This window comes from Colius striatus, chromosome 13, assembly GCF_028858725.1.
Source record: "Colius striatus isolate bColStr4 chromosome 13, bColStr4.1.hap1, whole genome shotgun sequence".
Taxonomy (NCBI): domain Eukaryota; kingdom Metazoa; phylum Chordata; class Aves; order Coliiformes; family Coliidae; genus Colius; species Colius striatus.
Window position 1 is genome coordinate 18,702,048 of NC_084771.1, and position 14,552 is coordinate 18,716,599.

The 14,552-nt window shown below is 38.6% G+C and overlaps 1 protein-coding gene across 3 annotated transcripts in view; it reads left to right on the forward strand.

Moving 5' to 3' along the window:
• CHM (CHM Rab escort protein) overlaps window positions 1–14,552 on the forward strand; it is a 77,220-nt gene that overhangs the window by 58,108 nt on the left and 4,560 nt on the right. The window contains exons 13-15 of one of the 3 annotated variants that reach the window (XM_062006861.1): window positions 3,654–3,746; window positions 7,044–7,210; window positions 9,228–9,756. The exons of 1 other annotated variant lie outside the window; for it this stretch is intronic. In XM_062006861.1, the coding sequence (XP_061862845.1) occupies window positions 3,654–3,746; window positions 7,044–7,210; window positions 9,228–9,239 (272 nt within the window). In that variant the 3' untranslated portion in view covers window positions 9,240–9,756. Of the gene's footprint in view, window positions 1–3,653; window positions 3,747–7,043; window positions 7,211–9,227; window positions 9,757–14,552 lie in introns of those variants that run through there. One more of the 3 variants, XM_062006860.1, reaches the window with a different exon arrangement.

Genomic DNA, 14,552 nt, shown 5'->3' on the forward strand with positions numbered 1-14,552 from the left:
CTCTTAGTAGACTTTCTTCTCCACTGTGACTAGCTAAGAACGTGCAGTCTTCAAGTCAAAATATTAAGATTTTTTTTTCCCAACTTAGAAATGTATTCTTTGCAAAATTTTCTGCCACAGATTTTTCTGGTCATGATGTTTAAAACCCACCCAAAGTATTTTCTCAAATAATTTCTGCAAAAACTCGTAAACACAAAGGTGGGATCTTAGTTACCATAGTGCATGTTTGGGTTTGTTGGGTTTTTTTCCTTTCAGGTGACCTTCAAAATTTTAAGAGAATCTTTATGCTATAGGACTCTGGGATTATATGAAAAATGTTGAAAATTTTAGTCTCCATAAGGGTAGGTTTTCAGTATATTTCTGTAATATTTGTAGCAGACTATTTTCTGCTGTAGTTTCTGGTTTTTTCTTGATGAGCATATACAGAAGAATTAATAAGTAGGTTAATAGACATATTTTCACTTACACAATAGTACATTTTTCCTTCAGTAGATTAATATTCCAAATCATATGAATTTCACTGGTAGTTTATCATTAGTTTTTTTTATTTGAAAATTGACTAAGTTAGCTGAACTATGAAATTGAAGCACCTGAAGCACACTATATTTGAGGCTTTTTATCTTCTGAAAGTTTTGGTGGAGCTGAGATTATGTCCCTTTGTGAGATTTGGAGGTAGGAGTGCATCATGATATTTTTGAGGTCAAGTTGTAAAAATTTGTTTGAGAGCTTTGTTGTGGTCATCTATTGCATTAGGTTATTTAATTTTTAAAATATCTGAGAGACCATCTTTCTAGGAAGGCCATCCCAGTATTTCCACTATGTGACTCTGTTGTTGGTATTATATGTGAACTTGAAATAGATGAGCAAAAAAAATACTCTTACTGGATATCCATTTTTCTTTCCAAATTCTTCTTCTGAATTCTGTTAAATGGATTACCAATTTGAGATACTATGGAAGAGAAATAGAAATAGAGCTTAACTGAGTTAGGACACTTCTTAGCAAAAAATAACTAATTGTAATAAAACCATTTCATTTTACAGTTATCTAGGCTTGAACTTAGTTAAACCTGTAATTAAAAGCTTAGTGCTCTGTTGTTAATATTTCTCCTTTAAATAGCTGATTTACTTTATTTAAGGTTTCACATAATATAAATAGCAGGAAGTGAAACTGAAGGATTGACCTCCAAGTAGATGTAAATTATTAGCTTCATGAGAATTTTCTGTGGTGCAGAAAAATCAAGGTTTGTTACTTACTTTTCTCCATAAATTATTTTCATTTCAGAGGAGAAGGTACTTAAATACCTTGATGAAATTTGTCTTCATGTATTGAAATAATATAGTTCCACTTCAGGTATAGCTGAGTTCTAGTTATGGGACATATTTCATAATTTTTAAAAAAACTTTTCCATCATTATCTGTAAATGGATTTTAACCTGACTGATTTCTCCTTCAAACAATTATTTAAGATAAGTATACAAATACATCTACTCTTTGATCACACTGCATAAATGACAGGCACATAATCTGTATTGCCACTTGAGTGGAACCAAGCTCCTTCACTTGCCCTAAAAATTGAGACTGTAATGATGAAATCATGAACTAAACTCATCGTTCTTCTTGCTAGAGGAATTACTTGAAGACAAATGTTGGCAACCACTGTAACTAATGCAGTTATACCTGAGTAAATCAAATATAATCAAAATACATACTGATGACTGTGACTCATAGCCGTAACCTTAAAGATAATAAAAAAGATTTTAAAGAAAGTAAATGATGTGAACTTTAGTGATTTATAGCTGAGTTTTTTGAGGAAAAAATAGATTGTATTACAATGTTTGGGATTGTAAACATTTATTTAAGGTTACAATGAGACTTTAATTATCACCACCTGTTTCCTTTTACTTTTCTTTAGTACATACTCTTTTAGATAGGAGGTTTGGTTTTGGTTAAATAAAAAAAGAAAGTTAATGTTTGAATATGATCTCTGTGTGTGCAGTCTGATAGAGTAGGATCAGGAAGGGTTAAATTTGTGAACCTCCTGGGGTCAGCATCAAACTCCATGGCCTGACTATGGCCAGGAAATGATTCAAGGTATATATGATACACTTGTAAATGTGCAGGGGGACACAAGTATAGCCAGACTTCAGAGTGAAAAGAGAAAAACATCATTATGGATTTAATGTAACACCATAGCTATTTATTGCTGTTAAATTGATCAGAGATGTATAGTAATTAAGAAGAAGTAATCAATTTAAACTTTGTACAAAGATATGTTGAACGCCTTCATGATTCTGTCACATAGTTCTCTGCTGATACATTTCCAGAGAACCATTCAGTAACGAATGTGTCTGGTATTATGGTTTTATACAAACCTTTAAGATGAGGTTTTTAGATGAATGACTGTAAAATCAAGCGGGATAAAGCAGCAGAGTAGCTGGTTCTGTGTCTGAATAGAGAACAGTGGAACAGAAAAGGGGTCAAGAGCTGCATCAAGTGAGCAAATTAGTTTGCAAAATAGAGCAAATAAAGACATAGTGTGTTCCACAAGGAATCTGTTCAGCAACTTTATTTTCATGAAAAAAAAGAACATTGGCAAGAAATCAAAATACCAAATCTACATTATTCAAGCAAAACGATGAATTTTCACAACTACAAAATTGTATTTAGTGACAATGATTTGTCCATGCTCGAAGGCGAATTTTGATTAATTTTATACTGTTCCACAGATCTGTTCTCATGGCCCAGAATCTTTTCACATCACCTTTTTCCACAGTGGGTTTACTGTACTCTGTGATTTATTTCTGATGTGTACAGAACGGCTCTTGATTTCAAGTACTTGAAACCAGTTCTGCAAATGATTTGAAGTCCTTACTGCATGTCATAACTTAGCATCACAGAACCAGTCACTGATACTCAACACTGCTCACCTTTGCATTCTCTCTAGCCTGTCAAAACGTGGCAGTGTTTGCTGTACTTGTCATTCTCTGTGTGGCTGGAGAGAAGTAAAGTGCCAGCCCCCTTGATCAGTTAACTTCAGACATACATCTGTTGACTTCATCATCTGTTTACTGTTTAGTACAGTAAAAGAAACAGAAGTCGTGCTGAAAGTTTTTACTTACTACTTACTTTCCTACAGCCAGACATAAACTGTGAGTAGCCAAATGGCCCAATTCCCAGTCAGTCCCAGTTCAGCTCTTAAAGGAGAGTACTGATGAAAGCAGTGATATTTGTGGGTTTAGCATGTTGTTGAACTATTGGACTACCAACAATGATAAAAATGTTCTTGGGGCTTCTAGAAGTCATTAATGACAAATAAGATCTATTTTCCAGATTCTTGCTGCTGCATTTCCTGTTACTAATTGACACCTTTTCACAAAATGATGTTCTCCCTGTCTGCACTGCTGATGTTAAATTATACATCCATCTTACCATCATAACTGGGATAGCTAATTATGAGATTTATTAAGAAAATGTATCTGTTTAATGTATATACACTGATTCTTCCATAATATAATACTTGTCTCCGTTAAAGGAAATGATATATATAAAGAGCAGTGGTTTCTAAAAGCTTGCTGTGCCTTTTAAAAATCCTAAATTGTATTTATGTATCTATGTATTGGTGATTGTAATTAGTTTGTGTTCTCTTTTCACAGATTTAGTCCATTTAACCTGTCCATCAATTAAAACTGCTAGGGAAGATTTAGAGCCTGTTGTACAGAAGTTATTCAATCTAAATACAGAACAAGGTAAAAACAAATAAATGAAGTATTAAGAGGTTATTTTGCAAAAGTATAACTTACCCTTGTAACTAAAGGATCTTTTGCCAAACATCTGAATCTGTCATCAGAGTCAGCATATGGTGAGCTGCTATTTAAATATCAGCATATCTCTGTAAAGGAGTCTATTTTAAAGAGCGAGAATGATTAGACAGATGTCAGTTTTTTCGTATTTCCCAATCTAATATTCAAAGTCGTCTTTGATCTGTGGTTTAACTTCAGAACACAAGGACCATGGCTGTAAGTGTCTAGGACATTTCTCCCATTTTATTTTTCATGGAAGCATATTTGCTTCTCAGCATGTCTTCCAAAGATACAGTAGTGAAATGTTTGCGAATGTGTTTTAGACTATCTTGGGTTTAGTGGTTCCTATCAGTTGGGTATTCCTAACTGAAGTTATCAAAACCTCAAAAGTTAGTGACTGAACTTTTCTTCTTCATCTAGCAGATGTGCTCAGTGCTGTATACTTCTTAGTTTTCTTTTGCCTTCTCTTAGAATAAGACTGTTGCTCATCCTTTTGTTGTCTTCTTGAAGTACTTCTGTTTCTTGGTTTTAGTTCTCTGCATTCGACTTTAGGCAGTGGAAGCATAAAATTGTTTCACAGCAATGTTGTTAGCATGATAGGTTTCCAGTAAATTTCAATAATGAACTATTTGTCTCTAAAGAAAACCTTGTCTGCTGTTTTCTTGAATTTTGACCTTGAGATAGACAATTTTGTAGTCCCAGAGGAAAGCAACTGTTGACAAAGTAGTGCTTGCCTAGAAGGAAATTATCCCTGAGATCCTTTGAGCTAGTTCTACAGAAGTCTTTAAAATTTAATCCCGAGATCTTGAATTTAATCTTATTTTGGTAGATGGTCATAGAGTAGGTAGTATGCACATAGATGTTGCTGTGTTCTAACAGTGGTGAAGTGTTTCTAAATATATTGTGCTCAAACTTAAATACAGTAAATCATAGTTCTTCTATGAGAAAACAATACTTAGCTGTCAGTGGAGGTGTTTATGTTCAGATATATGCAGGTTAGTGTAATGTAAAAGTATGTTATAATATTTATAATTGGTTTGCTTACAATATTTGCTGTTACGCTTCGATGAATGAACGATAACATGAATCCAGGTAGAATTTTCTCCTATTAAAAAAAACCCATTCTTTTATGTGGGCAGCCTTTCTTTTTCCTCTCAGGGCTCTGTAATCAAGAGCAGTGTTTCATGAAGGGTTGAATTCAGCTTTTCCCTAGTTTGCTTTGCTGTGTTTCTCCATTTTTGGGTTTTTTCCCCTTCTACCTTTTATTGAAAAAGCAAATATCATACTGTTTTTGTTAGACAACAAAGTGCTTTCAATAGATAATATTAAATAATATGCATTTTTGCTTACAAAAAGGGCATCTTTGATGTTACAAAGATTTAATTTTCCCAAGGTTTGTAGTACAAGAGCATTTACAAAATAAATATGTAGAGTACAACTAGGGTTTGTAATTAGAAAAACTTTACTAGATTGGAGAGCTGAAAAACCTTTTCATGTTGATATTTGTTAATTCAAAGCCTGCTAATTTCCAACTTTTTAGTATTTAACATCTCTGAAGTTTTCAAGATTGTGTCATGCATTTCAAAGACTCAATTGGCGAAGAAAAGATTAGCTTGCAGTTTGGTGTCTTCTAATCATTTGGAGGGGCTAGTATTAATCTTAATGTTTAAAGTTATTCATTTTTGAAATGATATATTGTTTAGAACCTGACTGAAATTCTTCTGTAGAAACTTTGTGATCATAGGGGTCCTCAGGTGCACTGAGGCACTGAAAAGCTAGTTTTCACTGACACATAGGCCTTTTTATCATCAGGATGAGGTAGTGGTCGTATTTTAATTAAAATGTCAGAACAAATACTGTTGGAGTTATTGAAAATGAATCACCAGATAAAGTGAGCAGTGGGCCATGGCAGGTCAAAGAGGCAAAGTCACCTGGAGAAGAGGACTCCATTCATTTTCCTGCCTAAATGAGGAAGAAGTAACTTTTATGAGCAATGTGAACTTTTAAATATATTAAAGAGCATCTTGCCCTGTATTAAGGCTCAGACTGTCACAGGCTGATGAATTTAATTTATATTTCAAACTGTTGGGAATGGTTAGCACCTATTTTTAAAAATATTTGACAGTTGTACAAAGATACTGAAGGAATAGCATAGATTTATCTCTGGTTTTTTCTAATTCAACTGCTTTAAAATACTGTTTTGTATGCCATTGTTATCTAGAAGTTTCTTCCTTTGAAAGGAGTAAATCTTACAAGGTCCTTAACAAGCTTCATTTGTTTTAAAGAAGGCCAAATATATAGCAAATATGCCAAACAAATAGTATCTATTGAGCAACAAATCTATGTTGTCTATTCCTCCATTGCATTCTGCACTGTTAAAAAGTGACCTTCGTCTTCCCAGAGGATTTTCTTCCTTTGTGCAGAGGGTTTATATGAGTGTGCAAAGTAACTGCAAGAAGATACAGATGATGAACAAGTAAGATACAGGTCACGATAATTTTGTGTTCATAATGGGTATTGTAGCACAGTACAAGTCATCAGTAAGCATAGATAAATATAAATTAAACATTTCTTTTCATTCAGCAGTATTTCCACAGTTTAGAGATTCTACACGCATAGTATCACACATCTCCATGTACTTCTGGGGTTTGATAATTCCTTATCTGCCGTTAATGGAAGGGGACAGATATTCTTTGTGGATTTTTCTTTAAAATTTCTTTTATTTAAACCATGAGCATTAGTCTCCTTAAATTGGCTTGAAGACAATCTTAAAACACTGGAAGGGTCATTATGAGAAGGATTAACAGGGGGAGGTCGGGGAGAGGGGGAAATATACATCAAAAATATCTTTACACGTGGAATGCAATAGCTTCAAGTGGGCACAACCCAGGGAGGACTTGATCATACTGTAATATGCTCATGGAGTTTATCTGGAGTAAACTAGATAACATGAAGTGGAAAGACATTAAATTTAGAGCAACTACCAACTCAGTAGTATGCTTTTAGGTGGTAATTGGTTCTTATGTGGCATAGTGTGTACAGAATAAGTAGAGTTCACATACCTGCGGTTGTAAAGGAGCAGCATGGTGAAAGACTACCTCAAAAAAGAATGGAATGTAAAATTAATTAGCTTTTTAAAGAAAAAATACTTTATAACAGTCATTCCACCTTAATAAGTTGACTTTTAGTATGCTGGAATACGTATTTGCATGTGAATATTGGATACACTTTTTTTCTTTTCAGAGACTGAAAATGAAGAACTGGGAAAACCTAGAGTCCTCTGGGCAGTCTACTTCAACATGAGGGATTCTTCAGGAGTTGAGAAAAATTCATATGATGGCTTACCTTCAAATGTTTATATTTGTTCTGGACCAGACTCTGCATTAGGAAATGACTGTGCCGTCAAACAGGTTGGGCAGATCAGATTTTTGGTTGCAGGTCTTTAATTTTAAAGACCTAAGAAAGTCCAATACAGTCTACTTTTGTTCTGGGTTATTCTGCTTTAAAATAGATAATTAGTACTAACACAGCTATAAAACCTCACACTAGACATACCAAAAATATTCCTTAATGAGCAGTGGGATTGAGGATGAGGGAAACTTGAAGGGCAGTTAATATAGTAACATTAGTGTTGTTGTTGTGAAGGCAATAATCACTCAAAGACGTAGAGGGTCTAAGTAATGCACGTGCAGAGACGTACAGGGGCAACACAGTACAACCACCAGAGTTGACTCGAAGCCACCCTTCCTTTGCTAGCTACCTCCTTATATGCTGCTTCTGCCCATGAGATCACCCAGGGCCCAATTGATTAACTTGCAGCACCTGTTTCTGAAGTAGCATGCCAGCTGCATTAACTTATCCCTACCATCTTTATTCAAGCTGGCTGGTCCAAGCTACATCTGTGCCTACAATTCCCCCCTTTTTCTTTTTTGAACCAGCCAGCCTTTAGCAACACATTTCAGAATTAAAGGTACATGAAGAAAACATAAATATTTTTACCCATGGCCATGAGTTTACAACAAAAGGTCAATAACAGCTACATCGCTGAACAATACAATACAGAAATCCATAAAGTCAAAATAAACAATCTGATATGTGTTGGTAGGAGGGACGCACACTGGCAGGAAGGGATGAGGTCTTGGTAGCTCCACTGATATTTCTTTTTCCTGATGTAGTTCTGGACTTTTCTTCAGATCCTTTAGCATGCTGATCTGTGAGCATTATCAATAAGATGGAAGTATCTCTTCATCTGTTGGTCATCTTAAGTTCTTTAATTCTTTTATAGCTGAAGGAATTTACAGCAGCCTAAGTGGTGCCACAGTTGCGAGGGTTTACATTTTAATAGAGTGATGGATTGAGGGTGGATCACTTGGTTCTTTCCTCAAGATTGTTTTTTCCATTGGTCTTACAGTTAAGTCCTTTCTGTTGATGTGGCTTGATCCATTTTGCCGGAATCCATCGGGGACCTTGATCTGTAATGACACAAGCATAGCCTCTTCCCCACGTTAACAGATCTGCAGGTCCTTGCCACTCTCCAGTAGTGGGATTCTTATACCAAACTTTAGGTTTGTCAGTAAAATCCAAATCCCGACTCATTTGGGCAAAGTGTGTTAATGCCGGTGGTTCATTCCGGTTTGCCACAATTCTGAGATGATTCATTGTATAAAGGGCTTTCATTAGTCTGTCTTGAGGACTCACCCCCTCTTCCCCCGTTTTTTGTTTTTCTAGAAGGCCTTTTAAGGTTTGATGTGTCCGTTCAATGATGGCTTGACTGGTAGAATTTCCTGGGATACCAGTAGTATGTTTAACACCCCATAAGTTTAGAAACTTACGTGTTTTACTGGCTATGTATCCCGAGCCATTATCAGTTTTTATCTCTCTTGGAACACCAAGGACAGCAAAGCAACTCCTCCAATGTCTTATGACGTCTCGAGAACTGTCACTGGTTAAGGCTGTGGCCCAAACCATGGCTGAATAAGTATCAATAGTAACATGTATACGTTTAAATCGCCCAAAAGGAGCATAGACAGTGATATCTGATTGCCATATACCTAATGGTGCCAGACCCCTGGGATTGACTCCTACTCCTAGGCCGATCTGATTCTGGCATGCAGGGCACGTGGAAACAATACCCTGAGCGTCCGATATGGTCAAGTCAAACTGCTTCGCCAGCATTTTCGCACTTTGATGAAAAAAATCGTGCGATCTTCGGGCTTGAGAAAATTTGTCAATTATTGGCCCCGTAGGTATCAATAAAGGAGCTGCCACTATCCTGTCAACAATTTCATTGCCAACTGATAGGCCATCTTTTAAGCCCGAATGGCTTCGAATATGTCCAATATAATAAGCAGTTTGCCGTTCATTTATCTGATGCCAGAGTCGCAGAAATAAGTTATACAGATTCTGATTAGAGATTTCTTTCAACAGCGCTCTCTCTAATCGAGTGACAGCATCGACCACATAGAGGGAATCGGAGATGATGTTTAATGGGACGTCTGACCATTTCTCAAAAGTTTTAACTACAGCCATCAGTTCCAGCAGTTGAACTGAACTGCCTGGGGAGTGGACAGTTAGATTTTGCCATTTTCCATTTTCCCACCAAACCACTCCTGCTTTGGCTTGGATCTTACTGGCGTCGGTAAAAACAGTCAGGCCTTTAACGGGTACTGCTGATCTCAACGGCCGGTCTTCCATTTGAAATTTAACAGAGAACAATTTATGGGCCGGATAATGATTATTTATAGTTCCTGGATATGACAATAAGGCCCACTGTAATTCATCAGATTGTTGCAGTGCCCAGTTCAAGAACTCATCTGTGAGAGGAACGAAAATGATGTCTGCCTCAATCCCTGCTATTTCCAGCAGACGTTTCCTGGCCTTAACTATTATTTTTGCAATTGCCTCAAGCCTCGTGGTAATTGTTTTTTGTAAATTATATGGCAAAAATATCCACTCCAAGATCCTCAATGGGTCTTTCGCTACTGAATCCCATTGCATCAAGATTGCCATTACATGCTGGTTTTGACTTATCACAGCAATGTTAATTGACAAGTCAGGATCATATCGGTGACTGTAGTTATTGACTATCTTGCTTCCTATTTTTTCTATTGCTTGGATTTGCTGCCGAGACAGTCTTCGCGCACTATCAGCCTCTACTGAGCCCTTTAACAAAGGCATTAGTGGCGCAAGATCCTCATTTGTGATACCACATATGGTTCGTACCCATTGGATATCACCTATCAGCTTTTGAATGTCTGTTAAGTTAGCAATATCTGTTTTAATTGCCACCTTCTGAGGATAAATGCGCGCATCAGTGATAATATTACCTAAATATTTCCAAGAGGCGTGCATTTGTACCTTCTCTGGCGCGATCACCAACCCGGAGTTGCTTAACTGTCGGTTCACTTCTTGTAGAATGCGATGCTGGTCCAGGTCTTTTCCTGCAATCAAGATATCATCCATATAATGGTAAAATAAGACACGAGGGTATTTTTTGCGCAGAGGTGCCAGCGCCCAGGCAACATAAGTTTGACAAATAGTTGGTGAGTTCTTCATTCCCTGAGGTAAAACAGTCCATTGATATCGTTTTGCTGGCTCTTGTTTGTTAATCGATGGTACTGTAAAGGCAAACTTCTCACTGTCATCCTCATGTAAGGGAATTGTGAAAAAACAGTCCTTTAAGTCAATCACCAACAGGGGCCACTCTTTTGGAAGCATTGCAGGAGAGGGTAATCCTGGCTGTAAAGCACCCATGTCCTGCATCACTGCATTAACAGCTCTTAAATCATGTAACAGCCTCCACTTCCCTGATTTTTTAGGGATAGTAAAAATTGGTGTATTCCATGGACTGGTGGATGGCTTAATATGACCCTTCTCTAGTTGTTCATTTACTAATTCATGAATGTGGGCGAGCTTTTCTTTGCTTAGCGGCCATTGATCAATCCAAACTGGTTTATCTGTTAGCCAGGTTAACTTCAGGATTGGTCGCCCATCAATGGCCGCCATTAAAAATTTTCATTTGACAAACGAAAGCCCATTTGGCTTAAGGCGTCTCTACCCAAAAGCCAAACTGAAGTATTCATTACATAGGGCCTAATTTGCACACATCTATTCTCTTCGCCCTGTATACATACCGAAATCAGGTCTGTGCTAATTTTTGTCATCTGTATTCCTCCTACTCCAACAACAGGGGTGTCTAAGTTCTCTAAAGGCCAGCTTTTTGGCCAATAGGATAATGGCACAATAGTAACATCTGCTCCCGTATCCAGTAATGTGTTGTACCCAACCATGTGTTCACCATTTGGATGTTGGAATACAACCGTCTGAGTGGGCTTTCCCTGTGAAAGCGGCACCGCCAGTCTTACCTCAGGTACTCCAGTGGATCCAAAACCACCGTCTCGACGCTTACGACTTCCTGCGAAAGGAACTTTAGCTCTGAAAGGAACTAATTGCGCTATTTTAGTTCCTTTAGGTATATGAACTGGTGGCTGCCAAACTTTAACCATTATTCCAATATTTCCTTCATAGTCTGCATCAATTACACCGGGGAGCACAAAAATACCCTGTCGAGAGGCCGATGACCGTCCTAAAAGCAAAGCGCTTAATCCATAGCCAAGGGGTCCATTAACGTTAGAGGAGATAATTGTTACCTCTGTGTTGTGGATGGTTACATCTACTGCTGTTTCCACATCCACTCCTGCGCTTCCTGCAGTGGCTGATCTGAGGCCATCCAGGCAGCTCTTGGTGTTGAAGGGCGTTTTTGTGTCATCGCGCTCGCCCTTTTTGCGCTCGTCAACCCGTTTCCCTTATGCATTGTTTGTCTGGCCACTCGAGAGCGGCACTCAGTGGCTCTATGGCCAAACTTGCCACATCTGTAACAATTACCGTGAAATCTGCCATTGGACCCAGATGGCCTGGCGGAGCTGTTTGTCCATACCAATGGTCTGGACCGACATTGATTTTTCACGTGTCCTATTTTTCCACAGTTAAAGCACTTTGGCCTCCGATCTCCTTTGTGGGCTTGAACTAAAGGTTTCAATGCTGTTGCCATTGCCTCAGCTAAATGTGCTGACGATCCTACCCTAGAGCAGGCTTCTATCATGTCGACCAAAGTTGCTGTCCGCGGGAGAGCCTGCAGGATCTTTTTGCAGTCATGATTAGCGTTAGCAACTGCTAAGTGTAATCCTATTTCCGCCTTTACTTCAGCCGACATGTTTGGTATACGATCCAGAGCTGCTCTTAGGCGGTCTAAGAAGGTCATGAAAGGCTCATTAGGTTTTTGAATAATAGTTGTATATGAGGGAACTGGCACCCCCATATCAGGAACAATCTTAAATGCTTGACGTGCCAGTGTCTGTGTTTGCTGCAAGATAGCTTCATGCAGCCGGGCTTGTACCTGAGGATCAGCGAATGCTCCTTTACCCAGCATCATGTCTGCTGTGACGACTCGCCGCGGATCTCCCTGTTGTAAGTCCATGTTTTCCACCACCGTCAGATCAACTCTTTTTTCCCATTCAGACTCCCATAATAATACCTGAGTGGGCTTCAGGAAAGTTTCTGCAAGCTTCCGGCAGTCAAATGGAGTCATTAACCCACTGGCAAAAATATGATCTAGTAATGTCTGAACGTATGGGTTGGACAAGCCATATTGCATTACTGCTTTCTGGCCTTCTCTTACCAATTTCCAATCTAAAGGTGCCCATTGTCGTTTTCTTTGTGCTGTTATTACTGGAAAGGCTTGCGGAATAAATTCGCCTTCGATTACCGCATCACGTATGAGGCCTCTCCATTTCTTAGCCGGATCATAATCATCTGGACGAGGATCTCTGAGTACCTGTGGGGATGAAACTTTAATCTTTGTTTTGGTTAATTCATTAATTCGTTCCAACAGTTGATTAGCTGTTGCTTTTGGTTTTTCTATCAGTTCCTCCAGCTGGGCCAAAGTGTGTTTCATATCTTCTCCGTGTTGTATTAACTCTTCCTTTAATAATTGTCTTTGTTGATCTTCACTAGAAGTTGGGGGTGATGATGGCAGAGGGATACACTCAGGGATTGATGAGCTCAGGGGCAACGGCATATCATTTGTAAAACGTACCTTCCGTTCTCTGTTAGGTACTCCTTCAGGTATAGCAGAAGGGTGGGATGGGGCAGGATGGTGAAGGGTGGGTGGGAGGGGAGGAGAAGCAATGTGTGTATTCGGCTCCTGGAACGGTGCTCTAGGGGGTTCTGGGGGAGGTGGGCTCACATCCATGCTCTCCTCTTCCAGAGGTGGAGCCGAGGGTATTACAACATTATCCCCTCCGAAGAATCTCTGAGTATTTTCTTCTAGAGGTGGAGCCGATGGCACTATAAAGTCACCACCTCCAAAGAATCTTTTAGCATCCACTGGGAACGCAGATGGTGCAGCAGCTTCTGCTTTCATGGCAGCAGCGGCAGCACGCTCAGCTTCTAGCTGGTGTATAATGGATGATACCAATTTACACAAGCCAATAGCATTATTCAACATGTCTCCTAGCTTTTCCCAGTGTCCTTTTTCATATACTTCTTGGGGGGAAGCAAAGAGACCTACTTCCTGTCCCCATCTTACAAGCCTTAGCAAAGGCTCTCTTTCATAATTGAATCCTTTTTCCGCAAGGATATGCTGGAGGGTGTCAATAGGACTTTCCTCTTTGCTTAGCATTTTTCCCATTATATCAGTTTGCTCAGATTACTTGCCTTTTCCAGCAGAAATCCAAGTGCTTTTCTGCCGAGGGTTCTTGATCCAACCAATTCAGCGAATCACGTCGGGGTCACCAAATGTTGTTGTTGTGAAGGCAATAATCACTCAAAGACGTAGAGGGTCTAAGTAATGCACGTGCAGAGACGTACAGGGGCAACACAGTACAACCACCAGAGTTGACTCGAAGCCACCCTTCCTTTGCTAGCTACCTCCTTATATGCTGCTTCTGCCCATGAGATCACCCAGGGCCCAATTGATTAACTTGCAGCACCTGTTTCTGAAGTAGCATGCCAGCTGCATTAACTTATCCCTACCATCTTTATTCAAGCTGGCTGGTCCAAGCTACATCTGTGCCTACACATTAGGAAGGCAGATAGTTAATCTGAGCAGGTAAAGGGAACCGAGAAGGCAGCAGTAGATAGTGATCTTGTTAGAACACTGAATACTTAGAGTACTTGCTCTAATACCACAGAAAAGAAAAACTGACAAATAATTCAGATAAATGATAAGTCCCCAAAATACATAGTCTTTTGCCTGTAAGGCTAAAGAGGAAGTATAGTGTTGGAGAAGTAGTACAAATCAAAAGTCTGAAGAGTCTATATACATCTCAAGTTAGAAGGATATTTTAATACTTGCAGGACATAGTCACAAACCTAAAACTTATTGAGGAAAAATCCCCAGCATAGTTAATAAGCTGGCACATTAAGCTATCTGTCTCAGTTTACCTTCTCTTTGTCTTAGGTATCACTGTATTAAAAGATTATGGCATAATTGAGCCTCTGAAGGAACTGAGGGGAATATCATTCTATTCATAACCTCAAAATGGTATTTGGCACCAAGTCACACTCATATAATTTATGAGTTTTTATGATTTTTAGTTCTCAGTATGGGGATGTTTACATATCTAGTTGCTGCTAACTAGAATCCTGAACCGAGAACCACTTGCAGCTTGCGTGCTAGTAAGTATGCCATACAGGTATTCAGTTTAAGACAAACTAGTAGTGCTTTGAAATTGGAGATGAAAAGTGAAAGAT